General features: G+C 40.2%; 1 protein-coding gene across 1 annotated transcript; it reads left to right on the forward strand.

Annotated features, from left to right (window-relative positions):
• The first annotated feature begins 7,619 nt into the window (after positions 1-7,619).
• Positions 7,620-18,548, forward strand: snrnp27 (small nuclear ribonucleoprotein, U4/U6.U5 27kDa subunit). Its single transcript, NM_001005142.1, is given in 6 exon segments — positions 7,620-7,775; positions 10,101-10,215; positions 12,407-12,522; positions 13,030-13,109; positions 13,812-13,876; positions 18,066-18,548. Coding segments are annotated over 6 exon segments (471 nt in total). The 5' UTR covers positions 7,620-7,735; the 3' UTR covers positions 18,121-18,548.
• Positions 18,549-20,290: the final 1,742 nt, after the last annotated feature.

A 20,290-nucleotide genomic window follows, 5' to 3' on the forward strand; every position in this document is an offset into this window, starting at 1 on the left:
TGTGGAGGTGCCAACTTCTAATATTTTATTCAGAATAGAACATAAATCACGGAACAAAAGTTTAAACTGAGAAAATGTACAATTTTAAGGGAAAAATTTGTTGATTCAGAATTTCATGGTGTCAACAAATCCCAAAAAAGTTGGGACAAGGCCATTTTCACCACTGTGTGGCATCTCCCCTTCTTCTTACAACACTCAACAGACGTCTGGGGACCGAGGAGACCAGTTTCTCAAGTTTAGGAATAGGAATGCTCTCCCATTCTTGTCTAATACAGGCCTCTAACTGTTCAATCGTCTTGGGCCTTCTTTGTCGCACCTTCCTCTTTATGATGGGCCAAATGTTCTCTATAGGTGAAAGATCTGGACTGCAGACTGGCCATTTCAGTACCCGGATCCTTCTCCTACGCAGCCATGATGTTGTGATTGATGCAGAATGTGGTCTGGCATTATCTTGTTGAAAAATGCAGGGTCTTCGCTGAAAGAGATGACGTCTGGATGGGAGCATATGTTGTTCTAGAACCTGAATATATTTTTCTGCATTGATGCTGCCTTTCCAGACATGCAAGCTGCCCATGCCACACGCACTCCATACCATCAGAGATGCAGGCTTCTGAACTGAGCGTTGATAACAACTTGGGTTGTCCTTGTCCTCTTTGGTCCGGATGACATGGCGTCCCAGATTTCCAAAAAGAACTTTGAATCGTGACTCGTCTGACCACAGAACAGTCTTCCATTTTGCCACACTCCATTTTAAATGATCCCTGGCCCAGTGAAAACGCCTGAGCTTGTGGATCTTGCTTAGAAATGGCTTCTTCTTTGCACTGTAGAGTTTCAGCTGGCAACAGCGGATGGCACGGTGGATTGTGTTCACTGACAATGGTTTCTGGAAGTATTCCTGAGCCCATTCTGTTACATAGTTACATAGTTACATAGTTACATAGGGTTGAAAAAAGACCATTGTCCATCAAGTTCAACCCATCCGAGTAAACCCAGCACACAACCTATACTAACCAATCTATACACTCACATACATAAACTATATATATACAACCAGTAATACTAACTGTAGATATTAGTATCACAATAGCCTTGGATATTCTGCTTGTTCAAAAACTCATCCAGGCCCCTCTTAAAGGCATTAACAGAGTCTGCCATTACCACATCACTAGGAAGGGCATTCCACAGCCTCACTGCCCTCACCGTGAAAAACCACCTACGCTGCTTCAAATGGAAGCTCTGTTCCTCTAATCTATAGGGGTGACCTCTGGTGCGCTGATTGTTTTTATGGGAAAAAAGAACATCCCCCAACTGCCTATAATCCCCTCTAATGTACTTGTACAGAGTAATCATGTCCCCTCGCAAGCGCCTCTTTTCCAGAGAAAACAACCCCAACCTCGACAGTCTAACCTCATAGCTTAAATCTTCCATCCCCTTTACCAGTTTAGTTGCACGTCTCTGCACTCTCTCCAGCTCATTAATATCCTTCTTAAGGACTGGAGCCCAAAACTGCACTGCATACTCAAGGTGAGGCCTTACCAGGGACCTATAAAGCGGCAAAAATATGTTCTCATCCCTTGAGTCAATGCCCTTTTTTATACAAGACAGCACTTTATTTGCTGTAGTAGCCACAGAATGACACTGCCTGAAATTAGACAACTTGTGATCTACAAAAACCCCTAGATCCTTCTCCATTAAGGAAACCCCCAACACACTACCATTCAGTAGATAGTTTGCGTTTATATTATTCCTACCAAAGTGCATAACTTTGCACTTGTCAACATTGAACCTCATTTTCCAGTTTGCTGCCCAGTTTTCCAATTTTGTCAAATCGCTCTGCAAAGCGGCAGCATCCTGCATGGAACTTATAGTTTTGCACAATTTAGTGTCATCAGCAAAAATAGAAACAGTACTCTCTATGCCCACCTCCAGGTCATTAATAAACAAGTTAAAAAGCAAAGGACCAAGGACTGACCCCTGCGGTACTCCACTAACCACACTGGCCCAATTAGAAAATGTTCCATTTACCACCACTCTTTGTACTCTATCCTTCAGCCAGTTTTCTATCCAATTACAAATATTATGTTCTAGGCCAATATTCCTCAATTTGATCATTAACCTTCTGTGCGGTACTGTATCAAACGCTTTAGCAAAATCTAAGTAGATGACATCAACTGCCATTCCAGCATCAAGGTTCCTGCTCACCTCCTCATAAAAGGCAACTAAATTAGTCTGGCAAGATCTGTTACGCATAAAACCATGCTGGCACAAACTAATAGTATTGTGAACTGCAATGTATTCAACTATCCTATCCCTTATTACCCCTTCCAGAAGCTTTCCTACTACTGATGTCAGACTAACAGGCCTATAGTTTTCAGGCTGAGAACGAGATCCCTTTTTAAATAACGGCACCACATTAGCAATCCGCCAGTCTCTCGGCACCATGCCAAACCTCAACGAATCCTGAAAAATTATGTGAAGAGGCTTGGCAATCACAGCGCTCAGCTCATTTAATACCCTGGGATGAATCCCATCCGGTCCTGGACCTTTGTTTACCTTTACATGTTCAAGTCTCTTTTGAATTTCCTCCTGAGTGACCCATGCGCCAGTAGCTAAATTACTAGCACTGGGTATATTAAAAGGGAAGCCTTCATTATCTGGCTCCTCAGATGTATAGACAGATGAAAAATAAGAGTTCAAAATTTCAGCTTTTTCCCCGTTCTCATCAACCAACGTACCTCCCCGTGATAATAAAGTTCCTACCCCTTCTTGCTTCATTTTTTTACTATTCACATAATTAAAAAATAATTTTGGATTCTGTGATTTCCTTTACAGTAGCATTCCTGTTTGTGGTGCAGTGTCGTTTAAGGGCCCGGAGATCACGGGCATCCAGTATGGTTTTACGGCCTTGACCCTTACGCACAGAGATTGTTCCAGATTCTCTGAATCTTCGGATGGTGTTATGCACAGTAGATGATGATAGATGCAAAATCTTTGCAATTTTTCACTGGGTAACACCTTTCTGATATTGCTCCACTATCTTTCTGCGCAACATTGTGGGAATTGGTGATCCTCTACCCATCTTGGCTTCTGAGAGACACTGCCACTCTGAGAAGCTCTTTTTATACCCAATCATGTTGCCAATTGACCTAATTAGTGTTATTTGGTCTTCCAGCTCTTTGTTATGCTCAAATTTACTTTTTCCAGCCTCTTATTGCTACTTGTCCCAACTTTTTTGGGATTTGTTGACACCATGAAATTCTGAATCAACATATTTTTCCCTTAAAATGGTACATTTTCTCAGTTTAAACTTTTGTTCCGTGATTTATGTTCTATTCTGAATAAAATATTAGAAGTTGGCACCTCCACATCATTGCATTCAGTTTTTATTCACAATTTGTTTAGTGTCCCAACTTTTTTGGAATCCGGTTTGTAAAATATAATGTGCTGCTGCCCTGCACTGGTAAAAGTTGTGTGTTTACTTCAGAAAGACTACTATAATTTATATAAATAAGCTGCTATGTAGCCATGGAGGCAGCCATTCAAAGGAGAAAAGGCACAGGCACATAGCAGATAACAGATAAAACACTATTGTATTCTACAGAACTTATCTGTTATCTGCTATGTGCCTGTGCCTTTTCTCCTTTTTTTCCAGCTTGAATGGCTGCCCCCGTGGCTACACAGCAGCTTATTATATAAATTATAGTAGTGTTACTGTAGCAAACACACCAGTTTTCCCAGTGCAGGGCAACAGTGCATTATATTTTTATTACTTTAAAGCTCTTTCAATTTTGGTGTTACTGTTCCTTTAAAACAAACGTTTAAACAGTTATAAACATTGTCTATTTTAGTAGCCACAACAAGTAGCTGCTACTAGTAGCTCTGTGTGTCTTCACCCTAAGGGGCCAATTCATGAAAGCACAATTTTGTTTTCAGAAAAAAACATAGTTTTTATCATTTATAGAACTTTTCATACTGACTATGATAATATTGTTAAAATTACGTGACTTTTTGCGGTTTACGTTAGCTTCCACTAAAAAGTTGTATTTTTCCCAAAGACTACGACCATTTCAGAATCCATTCAAGCTTTGGTATTGGACTACCTTTTGGCCAGGTTGGATCTGTAGCGTGCCATTGTGTCCTATGGAAGACTTCCAAAATCATACATTGAAGTTTCAAAGCCAGAAAGGTTTTCGCGCAGTTTGCGATCGTTCGGATTCAAAAATTTTGTCACTTCCGGAATGCAACCACGATATTTTCTTACAACCATGAAAATAATTTTCTGAAATTATTGAGGTTACTTGCTTTTAACCCCTGAAGATTCATGCTGTAATGAATGGGCCCCTAAGGGGCTGATTTACTAATCCATGAATCCGAATGGGAAAAATTCGGATTGGAAACGAACATTTTGCAACTTTTTCGTATTATTTGCGTTTTTTTCGTCACCGTTACGACTTTTTCGTAGCCATTACGACTTGCGCGAATAGTCGCAACTTTTTCGTAGCCGTTACGATTTGCTCGTATATTGTCGCGATTTTTTCGTATTGAGCGCTCTTAAACGGCGGGCAAAACTTTCAGACTTTGCATGATTTTGGAAGCCTCCCATAGGACTCAATGGCACTCTGCAGCTCCAACCTGGCCCAAGGAAAGTCTCCCATAGGGCTCAATGGCACTCTGCAGCTCCAACCCGGCCCAAGGAAAGTCTCCCATAGGGCTCAATGGCACTCTGCAGCTCCAACCCGGCCCAAGGAAAGTCTCCCATAGGGCTCAATGGCACTCTGCAGCTCCAACCCGGCCCAAGGAAAGTCTCCCATAGGGCTCAATGGCACTCTGCAGCTCCAACCTGGCCCAAGGAAAGTCTCCCATAGGGCTCAATGGCACTCTGCAGCTCCAACCTGGCCCAAGGAAAGTCTCCCATAGGGCTCAATGGCACTCTGCAGCTCCAACCTGGCCCAAGGAAAGTCTCCCATAGGGCTCAATGGCACTCTGCAGCTCCAACCTGGCCCAAGGAAAGCCTCCCATAGGGCTCAATGGCACTCTGCAGCTCCAACCTGGCCCAAGAAAAGTCATGATACTGAAGCTTGAATGAATCTGAAACTTTCGTACTCGGCGCAAAGGCTACGAAAAAGTTGCGACAATTTGAGCAAGTCGTAACGAAAAAATCGCAAAATATCGATCATTACGAAAAAATCGCAAAATATCGATCATTACGAAAAAACACATTGGACGCTTTTCGGACGTTCGTGGATTAGTAAATGTGCCCCTTAGTGTTCTGCCTTACCCACACCCCACAGCAAAGGGAAGGTTGGTCTACAGATACTTTGGATTTATCAGCACTTTTATAAGCTTGTATACGTTTACGGGAATGTATTAGAAACAGCGAGAATACTAGAAAGGTCAACAATATATTAAATATAGCAATGGTGGCCTATATCCTACTTATTCCCCTTTGGTGTGTATGGTTGGAAAGGTTAGAGAGGTGGAGTACAAAATGCATGGTGTGAACCTGCACTTTGTAACTCCATAACCTTCCACTTTAAATTACTCTGATCAAAATAAATACCATTAAAATATATTAGTGCAAAAAGTAGCAAATTTCCTATGATGGATGCCTCTCAATCGTACTGTGAAACAACTATGATAAGGTTCTTATATTTAACCAAATAAGGCTATGTTTGAATCTATATTGATACATTAGAACATAACATCTTTTAAGCATTAAAGATTACATAGGGACAGCTCAACTTGGTACAGTATAGGGCTATCAGGAAGATGGGAACATATACTCCTATTTCTGTCTGCCAGTCTTTGGTATTATGGGTTAACAAGCCTCTATTAAATCATCTGATCCACCAGACATAAAATATGTTAAACTATAATAATATTCATCCTGAACCTGATCAGTATTACTGCATATTCTTCACAGACACAATAGGTTATCCTCAAGCCAAAATACCATCTTAGATTAGGTCACCCTGCATGGCCAAATATTTTGTAGTTAGCTATGTTTTGAAGCTGTCTACATCAGTACTGGATATTTTGCACAGGGGTCTAGCAGGAGGCATAAGACCCCATGACATTACTGTTACATTGTGATTAGCTATATAACCAGGTAACGAGGTCCACTTGCTATTTACTGACGTAATTCTGTGTGCAATGGTACCTAGCAGGCAATACTTGGATGCAGAGCAGTTTAGGAGACTTTCATTTGGAGCTTTAACATTTAATGAAAGTCTCCCATCTTGCCTAATGGAACAGTAATCATGGGGCCCCATAGTACTAAGTAGTCCCCCCCAAGAGGCCGAATCATTAGCCCACTGTACCCCTTGAGCCCCCTGGGTAGTAGGTCTACAAAAAGGGTTGCCTACCTTTGGCTGGTAACATACCACCAGGGGTGGGTCAGTGACTTAAATGGTGAAGTCATGATGAAAATGGGGGTCAGAGTAATTCCATTATCTGCTAAATTGAAGGAAACTGTGTGGATAGTGTGGGTGCGTGTGAAAAACTGGGCTGTCCAGGTATAAATCAGACAGGTGGCAGCCCCTTTGGAGAGGGGATTAGATTAGTGCTGGGGCGGCTAAGGGGTGTACCAGGAACAGAAGACTACTTATTACAAAAAACATTGCTGGTATATTTGTAATACCAGCCCCAGCCTTGGCTGTGACATACCAGCTGAGTAGCAACCCAACCTGCCAAGTTAAAGGGGACAGTAATCAAAAAAACCTGCATGCACACTCACACCCCTGATCCAGCCGGCCACTCCAGAATCCATCCAAACTCTGCCTGCTCTCACTGCAAATGAGATACTTTTGTGACCCACCCGCAAATCCTTCTTTTTCCATGTCGTGCCCGCTCTGCAAAAGGTACCATGATCGCTGCACCCCTGTGATGGTGGCCCCACCATGGCACATTGCAAACTAACCCTGCTAGTCTGCAACTAAAGGTTAATTAATTACAATTCACTATATGCATAAGGCTTCCTAAAAGTTGCACCAATATGTCCTGGCACAGAGAATGCTGCATGTGGGGGCAATGTAATTGCTGGAGAATGCCCTAATATGTAGCATGTCTGTACATACCCATGTGTACCCATGCACTGATCCCCAGCTTTGTTATATTATGTCCAAGGTTTGGAATAAGGGCAGGGGCTTAGGCACAGGTAAAAAAACATTGTGACTGCTGGGGGCCCTGGGAGGTAAATGTTCACAACAATATGTCTCCTTCCTACAGATTAGGAATCTGCCTAAAATGTTCTTGCTCTGTTGCCCAATAACTCAAGAAGCCTAAAAGGAATTTTGCAGACCAATTTACCCAAATTAGTTTGCTGTCTGTATGCTGAGTTTTTTGAGTCTGCACCATTTATAAACCATTATTCCGTATATATACAGTTAGCTGTGGCTGTCAGCTACACATAAAGCTCAGAGCTTATTCTTTTGCTTTCAGTCACACGTTTTTTTTAAGAACTGGCGAATTCTGCTCGTATTTCATAAGAAATTTCATTTATTTCTTATTATCACTTGTTATCATAGTAATTGCCATGCGAAACAGGTTTGCTATTAAGAGACAACACCGGATACCCAGGCCATGTGATAAAGATCCTTGAGTCAGAAATCTAAAGCGTCAGGTTCCAGGGCGGAACCTTTCGCAAGCGGAAGTTGTTTCGGTCGGAAGGCTCTTGTTGCTCGCGTGTAGAAGTTTCTGGCAGGGGTAGTTCCGGTGTGTACGGAAGGGATACAAAATGGGTCGCAGCCGGAGTAGATCCCCTGAAAGGCGGCGAGGTGAGTTTATGCAGGACCTGGGTGGGATAATATAGCCGCACAAGCGCACCCAGCAAGGTATATGTGAATAGGGCACCGGAAGCTGCCCGTTCCCAGCTTTGTGGCAATGGAATTAGGTCCCCTGCGATTGCGCTCATTCCACTACCGAAGGGTCGAACATAGAGCCTCCAGCTATGGCTACCAATTTTAGGGGAGGGTGTGCTATATATATATATATATATATATATATATATTCCCATGTCTCTCCAGCCGTGTGTGTTATTACTATACTTTATATACTGCATTGTAGAGACTATACATCAGTCCCAGCCCCAGTGGAGCTTACAGTCTAAGGGCTCTATCACATTTGGGCACAGAAGGATCAGTTTTATCAGGAGGCAATTTCTGGCGTACCTAAAGGGACCTAGTCAGAACATGAACTATAACAAACTGATGATGAACACTTATCATTTGAGAATTTTTTGGGGATTTTAGACTTTATTTGCTGGACTAATTGTGATCCATTCCTCCATATGAGGTTGAATGCATGTAACTTGCAATCCTGCACATGTCCCTACCCAATGCTTTCACATTCAAGGGGGGGGGGGGGGGGGCATACAATACCCTTGCAGTTGGTGCTAGAGTGCTGATAATCCTACTTATGACCCCAACTCTGCCCCTTACTCCCTCGAGCCACTGTAGCGTTATTGGTTCCCCCTGTTATTAAACTATCCCGATGTACTATACATCTTGGACTAATGATGATTTCTGATATTTAAAGCCAAGTCGTGTCTTTTTTTTTTTGCTTGCCCCAAAGCAGCCCTGGTAGCTCTCTAGTTGTTGAACCCCAACTCAGCTGGGCTTTAACAGCAGGCAAAGTGTCACTGATTTAACAACAAATAGTTATCAACTCTCTTAGCTATGTATTGCCTACAGAACTGGAGCAATCCCGCACAACCACCTCGCCAAGTCTCTTTCCTAACCTGTCCAACCCCACCTGATCAGCTCACACATTTCACCATAAGTTCCCCTTTACTTGTCAGCATTTTAAGCCCATAGTCTGCCACTGACTTGTCTCTGTGCAGAAAGAACCGTAGAATACACTTTTTACCTCTCCTCCTTAGACAATATTTTAGAGGTCATATTAAAGGCCCATATAAAACTGGGTAATTGCCGTGACTAATTTATTTAGGGGCTTGGATGTTCAAGCCTCTAATTTTCATTAAAGTGATACTGACACCAGAAATGAAACCTTTTTTACATCTTTCATAACATTGTCTTTGCATAAGCTTTAAAATGTTGCCATAAACTTATTTCCTGAGGCTTTTACATTACCTATCTGGTTCCCCATGTACCTCTATGAGGGGGCGGCCATATCTGTGCAGCAGGAGGCCATAAGCATTAGGAGCTGTAACTGACAGGCTGAGAAGGGACAGTCAGGCTGGCAAAACAGTCAGGTTTAATTTAACAATTACTTACAAAAGCAGCCCCATCAGTGAAAAATGATCAACACAACCTATAGGCAACTTTTTATGTAGATTCATATTTTAAAAAGTAGTTTTTTCGTGTCAGTATCACTTTAAGGGTGACCAACATGTTTGGCCAGCATTAGCCAACTTTCTACAGACTTTCCAAGCTTTTATTAATGATGTACCAAATCATCTCCAAAATAAAAACAGACAGCTTTACATTTTACTGTGGGTTTTGGTTCCAAAAATTGCCCTTGAGCAAGCTGGGCAGTATTTTCTGTATAGCAGTCCAAATGTTTTGGAAATGTAGGGTTGTGATAAAAACGGTTGTGTTCACACTTTTCAGACTATGAAATGTGTGGTGCTTGGTCAGTGATATAGTTACATAGGGTTGAAAAAAGACCGGTGTCCATCAAGTTCAACCCATCCAAGTAAACCCAGCACACCTAACCCACACCTACCAATCTATACACTCACATACATAAACTATAAATACAACCACTAATACTAACTGTAGATATTATTATCACAATAGCCTTGGATATTCTGATTGTTCAAGAACTCATCCAGGCCCCCCTTAAAGGCATTAACCTGATGCCAGGTTAGCACCACAAAACCCTTTCATAGAAAAAACAGAGTCTTACCTGCACACATTTAAGCTAAACAAATGGGGTGATCACATTTACAGGTGCAGTAGGGCAGCCCAACTACAAATCTAAAATGTAATAGCAGAACATGGCTGAAAAAGAAATCTGTTCTGCTTCTTTCAATTTAGGCTGTAACTTTTTTTTTTTTTTTTTTTAAGGACCTAAACATTGTATCTGCTCAATGGCAAAAACGTAAAGCAATTAATTGTTCATTTTTGTATTTTTTGCAGAACGCAGGCGTTCTCGATCCGCTTCACGGGAGCGAGAAAGGAGGAGGAGAGAGCGCTCTCGATCCCGAGAAAGACGTAGGAGCCGCTCACGATCCCCACACAGACGCCGCTCTAGGTAATGGAGTAACTTGTTGTTAAAGTAATACTGGAATAAGTGATGCATATATGTATGTAGGAATGATTGGGAAAAGTTGTCGTTTGTCTTTACTGTGACTGATATATGGTGCGAAGTCTGGTATTTACAGATTGCATTCTAAGGTCCTTGTTACATTCACTCAACACAGTAGGGTCTAGCTGGTTTTCATTTGCTTTAGTGCAGCAATCTAAGTCAACTAAACATATGAATTCATTATTTTAAGTGAAATAGACTTCACAGGGGGACAAGCAGGTGTCATTATCCGTGTCAAATTAGGGGGCCTGGACCGACATAAAAAGGGGAACTTATAGCGAAATGTGTGGGTTTTGAGCTGATCAGTTGGGGTTGGACAGGTTAGGAAAGAGACTTGGCGAGGTGGTTGTGTGGGTTTCCGCCAGTTCTCTAGGAAACCCCGTACATAGCTAAAAGAGTTGCTAACTATTTGTTTTGAGATACTATACTTGTGCATATTTTCTTTCTGTTTAAAAATGAGAAGCAGAGTGCCTCAAAGGGAAGCTTAAGTCTCCCAGCAATGTTTTAACAGTCTAGCACTGGCTTATAAGATACCAAAGCACTCAGCCTTAAGTTTCTTTGCACTCTGTATTGATTAATAATGATTTACTTATTTCCTTCCAGTAGGACTAGGGCTATAGGTTTTTGTTCTCAGGCTATCAAACACACCAAACGATTGGCTTATAGACAGAACAGATAGATACTGTATGAGCGGCTATAAATGTGCATGGACACTTTTTTTTTCTTGTTACAATCATTTGGGCTGACAACCTGAACAATTAGAACGTCAGGGAGCAAAGAAAAGATATGGCTCAGAAGTCTCAGAAGTATCTGTCTAAATGGCTCCCGAGTTGCCTTGTATACGCAGATGGTTGGACAGTTCAACCTTAAATTATATGAAGCAGTAGTGACAGGTATATATTGGAGGACAGTATCCCTATTTACTCTCAGTAGAGAAAAACCTTGTAAAAGGTTTCACACTTTTTGGGGGCTGGATTTCATGGGCACTAAAATGCCCACTGTTATTTGCAATGATCACAGTGTCAAATGTGTCATCATCTGGCCAGTCTTCATAGGCTCTCCAGTGATCTAGTTATTTATCAAACTTCTGGTCTCTGAATTAAGTCAATTTGACCATCAGCCTGTGCCAAAATCATCTACAATTCCTCCTAATATTTTGATTGCCGTAAGTCAAGATAGAATTTTCCATGTCTAGGGAAGCCGTTTGCTTTGTGCTAAAGTAAAGTCCCTGTGGAAATATAAATCCTGAGGTTTTTTGGGTTTTTTTTGTTCTTATAAAAATATATTACTAGTTAGTATAAGAGGTACCATTGCATGCATTGTGTTTTTTGGTTTTAAAATAAGACTAATAGGTTTATGTCATAAAGGCACTAGGTTTGTCCGGGAGCATTAACCCATTGCAACCAGGTAGAATTTACAGGTCACCTGTTTAAAAGCAAACATTTCATTGGTTGCTATGGGTTACTGCTACTGGGCAAACTTGTAATAAAAGTGCCTTTTATTACATATGAGGGTAAGTATCTTGTGTTATTTATCAAGTTTCTATCAGTCCCAACAAGCAGGCCTTTGGGTCGGGGACTTGTGAGCGCACCAGTTCCCCAGCTGTAAATTTCCAACACAGGGACATCCCCATAGCAGATAAACCCATAGTCATATAGTTACAATGGCTTGAGACATCTGGTGAAGTATTAAGGGAAGCAGTAATAATAAGGGATTGTTGCACTGTGCTAGCCATCTCTTCCCAGTCATCAACCTTCATCCCCTATCTATAGTAGGACATAGGTCTGTGTGGATAATTTTATTTTTGAGGGGTTAACAAGATACTTTATAGATGGTCAGTATTTTATGTTTCCCAATCTATCGTAAAAATAATTATTAAATGTGTGAGATATAAGGATAAATATGCAGTTTTTGACTGGTGTGTTAGTTGTTTTGCGTCTTTACCCATTTGTTTGTATATTTTTCCAAATTTGCACGTGTCTGCCTGTAGATGAAAATTTAATCTGTTCTACAGATGTCTTCTGGCTTGAATTTCAATACTTGGCATGAATGAAATCAAGTCTGGATTCACTTTCTTCCCTGCCCAAATACTGTTAATTGTCCAGCATGTTCCTAAGCAGTTTTTTATGAATTGCAGGTCTCCCCGCCGTCACAGGTCTTCCTCCATTTCTCCTGGTAGGCTGAAGGACAGACGTGATGATGACAAGAAAGATTCTAAGGAATCTAAAGGTGCAAAGGAACGTCAGATAGCAGGTAAGCGTGCACAGAAAGGGTGGAGATGTCCCTTCCAATTCACTAATGACATAACCACATAGGTATATTAATAGACTACCAAAAGAAAATATATATTTTTTTGTCTTATAGCCAAGATAGAGGAAATAATAGGGATTTTTTTTTCAGTAAATAGATAAGAGGGAGGTGTGTAAAATCACAAAACAACCACCCCTCTACTTTATGATATTTGTATTTTAGAAAGGCAAGTGGGTGTCAAATAATGCACATTCTCATCCTTAATAAACCTTATACCTGCAAGGCTACTAACTACCTGTGGCCCTGGAAGGAAAACATTATACTGTTCTTTGTGTTTTTTTGTACTGTTAGAAGATACAATAGTTTCCTTGCTGGTGGGTCCTGCTTATATAATTGAGAGGGGTTTATGTTTAACACATGCATTGTCCTAATTTTTCAATTGCCCATGGTGGCACCTTAGAAAACATTTATGTTTCTATATGTTAAATTCAACACCATTATCATCCTCAGCGGAAGATCTTGAAGGGAAGACAGAAGAGGAAATTGAAATGATGAAGATGATGGGCTTTGCTACATTTGATACCTCCAAGGTAAGGAACATACTTTAGTTTATTTTTGTACAATTATATTTGCTAAATTTAATCTGGATTGAGCCTCTCGTTATTATATATCCACCATGACTCATAAAAAAAAAAAAAAAAACAGCAGTCAAATGCAAGGCTACCAGCTTTAGTTCTGTGCATATATTGGTTGTGTAGGGCCCAAGCCTCTGCTTGCCCACCATGCACACACAGGTTTGTGTGTGTGTGTGTGTACATAAAAATAGTCTGTATTTCTGTGGATATCTGTTGGATCAAGTCCCAATCTGTGCCAGGAAAAGCCATTGGCTTTACGCTCCAACATTGCCCTCTTAATATTGGTGTCCTGTGCTCAGGAAGTTCAAGTTGTAGAAATTCATTGTAGGCACCTAGTGTGATAGCTAGGCTAGGGATCCCCTGTACACCATATAATTTGCCTCTGCTCTTTGCTTGCCCCTAGCAACCAAGCAGATATTTGTTTTGTACAAGTACATGGGGTCAAATGTTTCTGCTTGCTATTCATTACTGTACAGAAACAAATCTGTACTATTATACTATGTAGGCCACTGTATCCAGGCTGTCATTGTAGTTGGCTTGTATGGCCCGCATTTATAACTGTGACTTTGATTTGTGTAGGTGTTGAGACTCATGTTAAAAATGTCTATATGCACTGCTAATTTTAGAGCGTGACTCTTATTTTTGTTTTTCTTTCAGGGAAAGAAAGTAGATGGATCCGTTAATGCATATGCCATAAATGTTTCTCAAAAGCGAAAATACAGGTATTTTATTTTAATGTATTTTCTTTTATAAAATGAAACTATGGAACAAGATGTCTCACCCATGACAATCTAGCTGTTTAACTAAAGTTCTCAGTTCTTGGCTGTTAGGTAATGCTGAAGGTTGGTAGCTGGCATAGCACTGTTTGGCCATACCCTGTGTTGTATAGCCTAAATTTGTGAATTCTTTTCATAAGTAATGTGTCATTTGTGTGTTATGTATTAAAGCGGACCTGTCACCCTAAGAAATAAGTCCAAATTATTTTCTATATTGTTAGTTGAGCAAAATAAACTTTACTTACGCTATATAAATAATATAAATCTTTTTTCCTTCCGTCTTGGAATTACTCAATCAAAGCAAGCAGGCAGGCACCATTTTGTGGACACTGTTATTAAGACAAGCTTTGTATCATGCCAAAATCTTGTTTCTGTGCCAGAATGGAGGACCTGATACCCATGCACTGGCTACACAATCAGATGAGGAGGAGGGAGGGGAAGCGTTAGATGTGCAGTGACATCTAGGAAGTGCTGAATGTAAAGCTAAAGTTATTGTCAGCCCCGCCTCTATGCCTTAGGCAAGCAATATATGATTGACAGCTGAGATTTTTAAATCCCTTTATAATGGGTTTGGATGTGTTAATATAAAAATGAATTTGGGTTTCATGTTTAATGTGAACAGGATTTTTATTATACAGATTTTCATGTCTGGGTGACAGGTCCACTTTAATATATAATACAAGATTTGTGAATATCTTGTAAATAAATATATAAAACTTGTGCATAGTAACAAAGTAATGTACCGCCTGTTGTAAAATGGGAGGATATTAGAAGTCACTTTGGAGTTCCATGACCTTTATAAAAGTGCTCTGCTTTTGACCTTGTACCTTTTTATATGGTCATGGGACTCCTTGGTGCCTTTTACCCCTTATTGTAAAATATAAGTATTATACTTTTCCATAAATAATAGAGACCGCTTAAGAGTAAGAAACATAGTAACACAGTGATATTGTAGCAGAGGTTGGAAAAATACATTAAAGTCAACCTTATACTGCCATTAATATTCTGGTCCAGATTCCAATTTTTTGAGATGGCAGGGCAGGCACTAATAATAATCATTATTATTATTATGCGTCTATTAGCCTTAAACTAATTTAGGAGCATTTGTAGGCAGATGTTCTCATTTTTGTAGTAAATTTAAATTTCTCCATAAATGGGCAGGCTAGTTTCCTGTGTATTGGGCCTAAAGTATAGTTTCTTTTTAGATTATCTGCTTGGCCTATATCAGATATATTGCAGTTCCCTTTGGGAACCCTGAGTCCATATATGTGGGTTCTAGATTACACTTGCCTAACTGATGCACTCCTTGGCCTGAGGGCCAAACAATTGTATCTGGGCACTTTCACCCTCTCAAAGAGATTACAGCTTAAATGTGATTACTTTATTGGGTTTCCCCAATAAAGCACTATATAAAATCATGGGGCAACCAATTCTTGTTAGCTATTAGGGTTATTGCCTGGATATATATGTAATATATTCAATATATTTTAGCTCGGCGGAATGCTCTGTATCCTACAATCAATGCGTAATTGTCTAACTTGTTGCATCGCCTGAATTAGTGTCAAAACAATCCAGAGTGATACGAAATCAATATGGCAAGAATGTAATCTTAGCCTTTTCTTGTCTCTTAAGGCTAATGCCACATTTGGCAGCCCCTCCAGTCACGTTTCTGTCGTCTTCTGTCTGCACCTGTGGTGACGCAGTGGCTCCAGGACAGGAGATATTAGTGCAGGGGCTGTTTCTGGGCTTTCACTCATAGTTACATAGGGTTGAAAAAAGACCAGAGTCCATCAAGTTCAACCCATCCAAGTAAACCCAGCACACACAACCCACACCTACCTATACACTCACATACATAAACTATATATACAACCACTAATACTAACTGTAGATATTAGTATCACAATAGCCTTGGATATTCTGATTGTTCAAGAACTCATCCAGGCCCCTCTTAAAGGCATTAACTCGTATGCCCAGCCCAGTGTGGCGTCAGCTTAAAAATGTCTGTTGGAGGTCAGAATACTCATAGACATAGAAAAAATGTCTCAGTTGTCCCATGGGAAATGAATCAGAATTTAAATGTTAATTATCTCCTACAGAGGACTGTCAGTATGCAGTTCAAGGGGCCAGATGTGATTTTCATGGCTCCTAGCCTATCCAAGTGCAACTCATAGTTCTTTCTATAACTTTAGGATTACAATGCTGCATGTATAGGTAGCTCTTATATTAATAAAAAATGGCTTATATCCATAATCAGCCCATGGATCTGAGGTATACCTGCTACATGGCAGGATTGGGGCTTAATTGATAAAAAAGACATGACATCCAGACCAAACAAAATATGTAATATCTTTATCTGTCACCCCTTTATTCCTTAAAGTTTAGAGAAATTAATTTTTAGGGAACCCCTTCCTGTCCTGGCAACTTGCCCTTAGCAACCTTGTATGTATAACATTATTTATAAAGCGCCACAAGGGTACGCAGTGCTGTACAATCTTACAAAATTACACACAGGGAGGACAAGTGTTATATATAAATAAATACAATATATGCACAAGGGAATAAGTGCCATGTGGTATGAGACACAGTAGGAAGGAGGTCCCTGCCCCGTAGAGCTTACTATCTAAGTAGTTACAATCATGCCTTGTGTAGCAGCTTCCCTGCTGTGGATGATTACGGGAAGGGGCACTTCTACAGAACGGCTTTGGAGTTAAATTGTTCAAAGTTCAACACAAAAATTGTTCAGTTGTTCTGTATTACTCTGTTTATATTGGGCTGTAAGTTTTGAATAGTAGACATGTCAGGAAAACGCATAATTGTTTCATCAATGCCTCATTGCCTGTATGTGAAATGCTGTGCATCAGCCCTGAGACAGAATTGTTCTTGGGGGCTTTAGAGATTACACTAGGAGGAAAAGTGGTATTGAATGAACTACCATTCAGTTATAAGTGTGAAGCACAAGTAATTATATATATTTTTGTATATTTCTATATAGGGTAAGTTCATCTTTACATTAAATTACTAAATAATCAGCCTATTGTATGCAACTTTTCAATTATTATTATTGAAGCATAAGTAAACCCTTTTTTTTTTTTTTTTTTTTTTTTTTAAATCTCTAAAATTACTTTACATTAACATTTATTACATTAAAATTTATTTATAAAGCGCCAACATATTAAATAAGTGGGTTACATACATTGGACATACAGAGTAACATATAAAGCAATCAATACAAGAGGTGAAGAGGGCCCTGCCCAAAAGAGCTTACAATCTACAAGGAGAAAGGGTTGAGACACAAGGTGTGTCTTTGTACAACCCTCAGAATAGCATATCTTTCTTTTTTGCATGCCAATTTAATTTATTTCACTACAGATATTTTAATTACTTCCTTGTCTAGCATGAAGCCCCCTTTTGCCTTCTGAGTACTCCTCACTCTACTCTACTTGACTATGATGATCTCAAAGAGGTGCCTACCGGGCATGCTCACTGCCTCTTTTCGAATTAAAATCAATCAGGCATGTACAGTAAGCTCCTCTTTGAGGTTATCATATTCGGAGATAGGAGTGCTCAAAATACAAAAGGGCAGAGCTTCACGCTAGACAAGGAAGCAATTAAAGAGCTGCAATTTAGCTGCTTGTAATAGAGAAACATAAAGGGGCAGATTTATCAAAATGTGGGTTTAGAGCTTAACACATAAAAACTCACCCACGTTCTATTCATTCCTATGGGATTTTTAGAAGGGTATTTATCAAATGGTGAGTTCTAAATTTCACCCATTAATAAATACACTTCTAAAAATCCCATAGGAATGAATAGGACATGGTGAGTTTTTATGTATTAATCTCTAAACTCACATTTTGATAAATCTGCCCCTAAATCTGTGCAAGGAGAAAGGTATGTTATTCTGGGGGCTGTTTAGAGAAATTTTAGGGGATTTTAAAATAAAAGGTTTACTTAAACTTTATCCTTTCCAACCTAAAACGAAAATTGCTGTATTGTTGTGGGGTACTGTGCGACTTTAGTGTTATTGTAAATATTTTTTGTCCTGCAGATTCAATACATTTTACTTTTTTGAGGTTATTTTGTTGTTTCTGCCCCACATTTAATGATCATTCTTGTTTTTTTTCCCTGATAGGCAGTACATGAACAGAAAAGGAGGATTTAACAGACCCCTGGATTTCATTGCTTAAGGTGTAAGACCGTCATGGTTCCAGTTACACAAGATGTACAGTATGTAAACTCAGAGATTGAAAGGTGTCATGGCCCACAAACTGAGCTGCATTTCACAGCCAGCAAAGCATTCTTATTGGAAGTTTATTAGCATGTGTTTGTGTGTGGCCCAGCGCATCCCATCCTAGAAAGCATTTCCTGGCTTTCACACTGCTGAAGAAAGCACAGCTTGGAAAATAGAGCCCTTTGTGTTTTTTTGCTCCTAAGGCTTGGACTAGTTGCCCCCCATACACAGTTAGGCATGGTAATAGTTTGGTGATACATATGAGACTAGTTGGAGTGTCCCCACCCTAATCACTCATGTTTTGTGTTTTATTACTGTCAGAAATAATGTGGTGTAAATAAACTGTGACTGATCTGAATCTTTTTATAAAATGTGTGAGACAAATAAGTGCTTGATTGCTTGCTAGATCTGTTGCTAAATGGCAGGAGGCGTGGGATTTTACTTCCGCGGAGGGTCTGAAGGGAACTTTGAATGTCATGCTGTATCACCTTGCATTGCCTCAATGTGTTTTCTGCCTTCATTTTGTCTGATCTTGTCAAAGGCCTGACTTGAGAATTTCATTTTGAAATGAGATGTGCCATTTTTGCACGTTAACTGGTTTGTCACATTTACCCCAATCAGCACCCAGGTTCAAATAATTTGGTTTTGTTTATGTTCTTCTACTGCCACATAAACTTGGTCCATGTTTCTATCTGTGTTGTTATAACCCCTTAATTGGACCCATTATGTAGACCAGGGGTCCCCAACCTTTACTTGCGAGCTACACTCAGATGTAAAAAGTGTTGATGAGCCAAACAAGCATGAGATATGTTCCTTCAAGTTGCAAAATAAGGACTGTGATTGGCTATTTGGTAGCCCCATATGGATTGTTGGCTCTGCTCAGAGTAAAACTGTGTCTCTAGGCTTCCAAAACTTGCTTCCAAGCCAGAAATGTAAAAATAGGCACCTACTCTGAGGCCCCTGGGAGCAACATCAAAGAGGGTGGTGAGTAACATGTTGCTTAGGAGCCACTGGTACATCACTAATGTAGAAGATTGAGGTTATTTCCATTCTTTATAGGGGATTGGCATTTAAACAAATAGGTAATGTGCAAATAACCCATTATAAATGCAAACTGTAGATAGCACAGACAAAATGGAAACTATACTGGCTTTGTTCAATCAAATCACATGGTCAAACAGAGACTAAAAATAAAAGGATCATGCCAGTCAGAGCTGGGAAGGCTTTAGTTAAATGGGACACTGCAGAGGCAGGTACAGCCTGAACATGACAGTCCTACAGTCAAGCTACAGGCTCGTGGTAAATGATACACCATTTGGTCAAGCCAAGTTCAGATCTTACAGGCTCATGGTAAATGGCACCTCCCCAGGTCAGAGAGCTGGAGCCGTACAGGTTTCAGCTAAATGGCACATTATAGAGTAGAACTGAAACCTTGCAGAGCCAGGGCAAATGAAATGCCAGGCAGAGCTGAAACCATACAGGCTCAGGGTAAATGTTGTATTGCAGTAACAGGGCAGATGCCTGATCTGATGGAAAAATCAAACCCAATCGAGATCTGGCTGATTTCAGGGAGGCCCGTCTGGGGTGCCCATACACTGGCAGATAAGCTGCCAAATCGATCTAAAGGACAGATATCTGCAGCTGAAATCGGCCCGTATATGGCCACGTTGACCCCTTGGTGACAGCTGATATTTCTGTGACCATGATTCTTAAAAGCAAGATATATTATAGCAATTCAATTCAATTATTCAGAAACATTTTTAGCAGTGTAATGTTGCTACAAACAGAAGCTCCCCTCCTGTCTGTGCCCAAGGCAGGACAGCTAATTGTTTTGACTGACATTGGAGGATGTTGCCTGCTGCATGGCTAAACTGAATCCTCTGATGTGAGTCCTAACACAATAGCCACCTGCTTGTGTGCTAAAGACAGGAGTGGGAGCTTCTATCAGCAGCATTATTACTCTGCCAGCTAAAAATATCCATAAGGCAGGACTGCCCATGAGGTAGGTTTTGAGCTACCAGGAGCACTAGCTAAAACATCTATAATTTGACAAATGTACACTTTTAATTTTTGCCCTCCAGCTCTTGAATGTATAGCTCTTTAGCTGCACATAGCAAATCTCTACA

This window comes from Xenopus tropicalis, chromosome 3 (genome assembly GCF_000004195.4).
Source record: "Xenopus tropicalis strain Nigerian chromosome 3, UCB_Xtro_10.0, whole genome shotgun sequence".
Taxonomy (NCBI): domain Eukaryota; kingdom Metazoa; phylum Chordata; class Amphibia; order Anura; family Pipidae; genus Xenopus; species Xenopus tropicalis.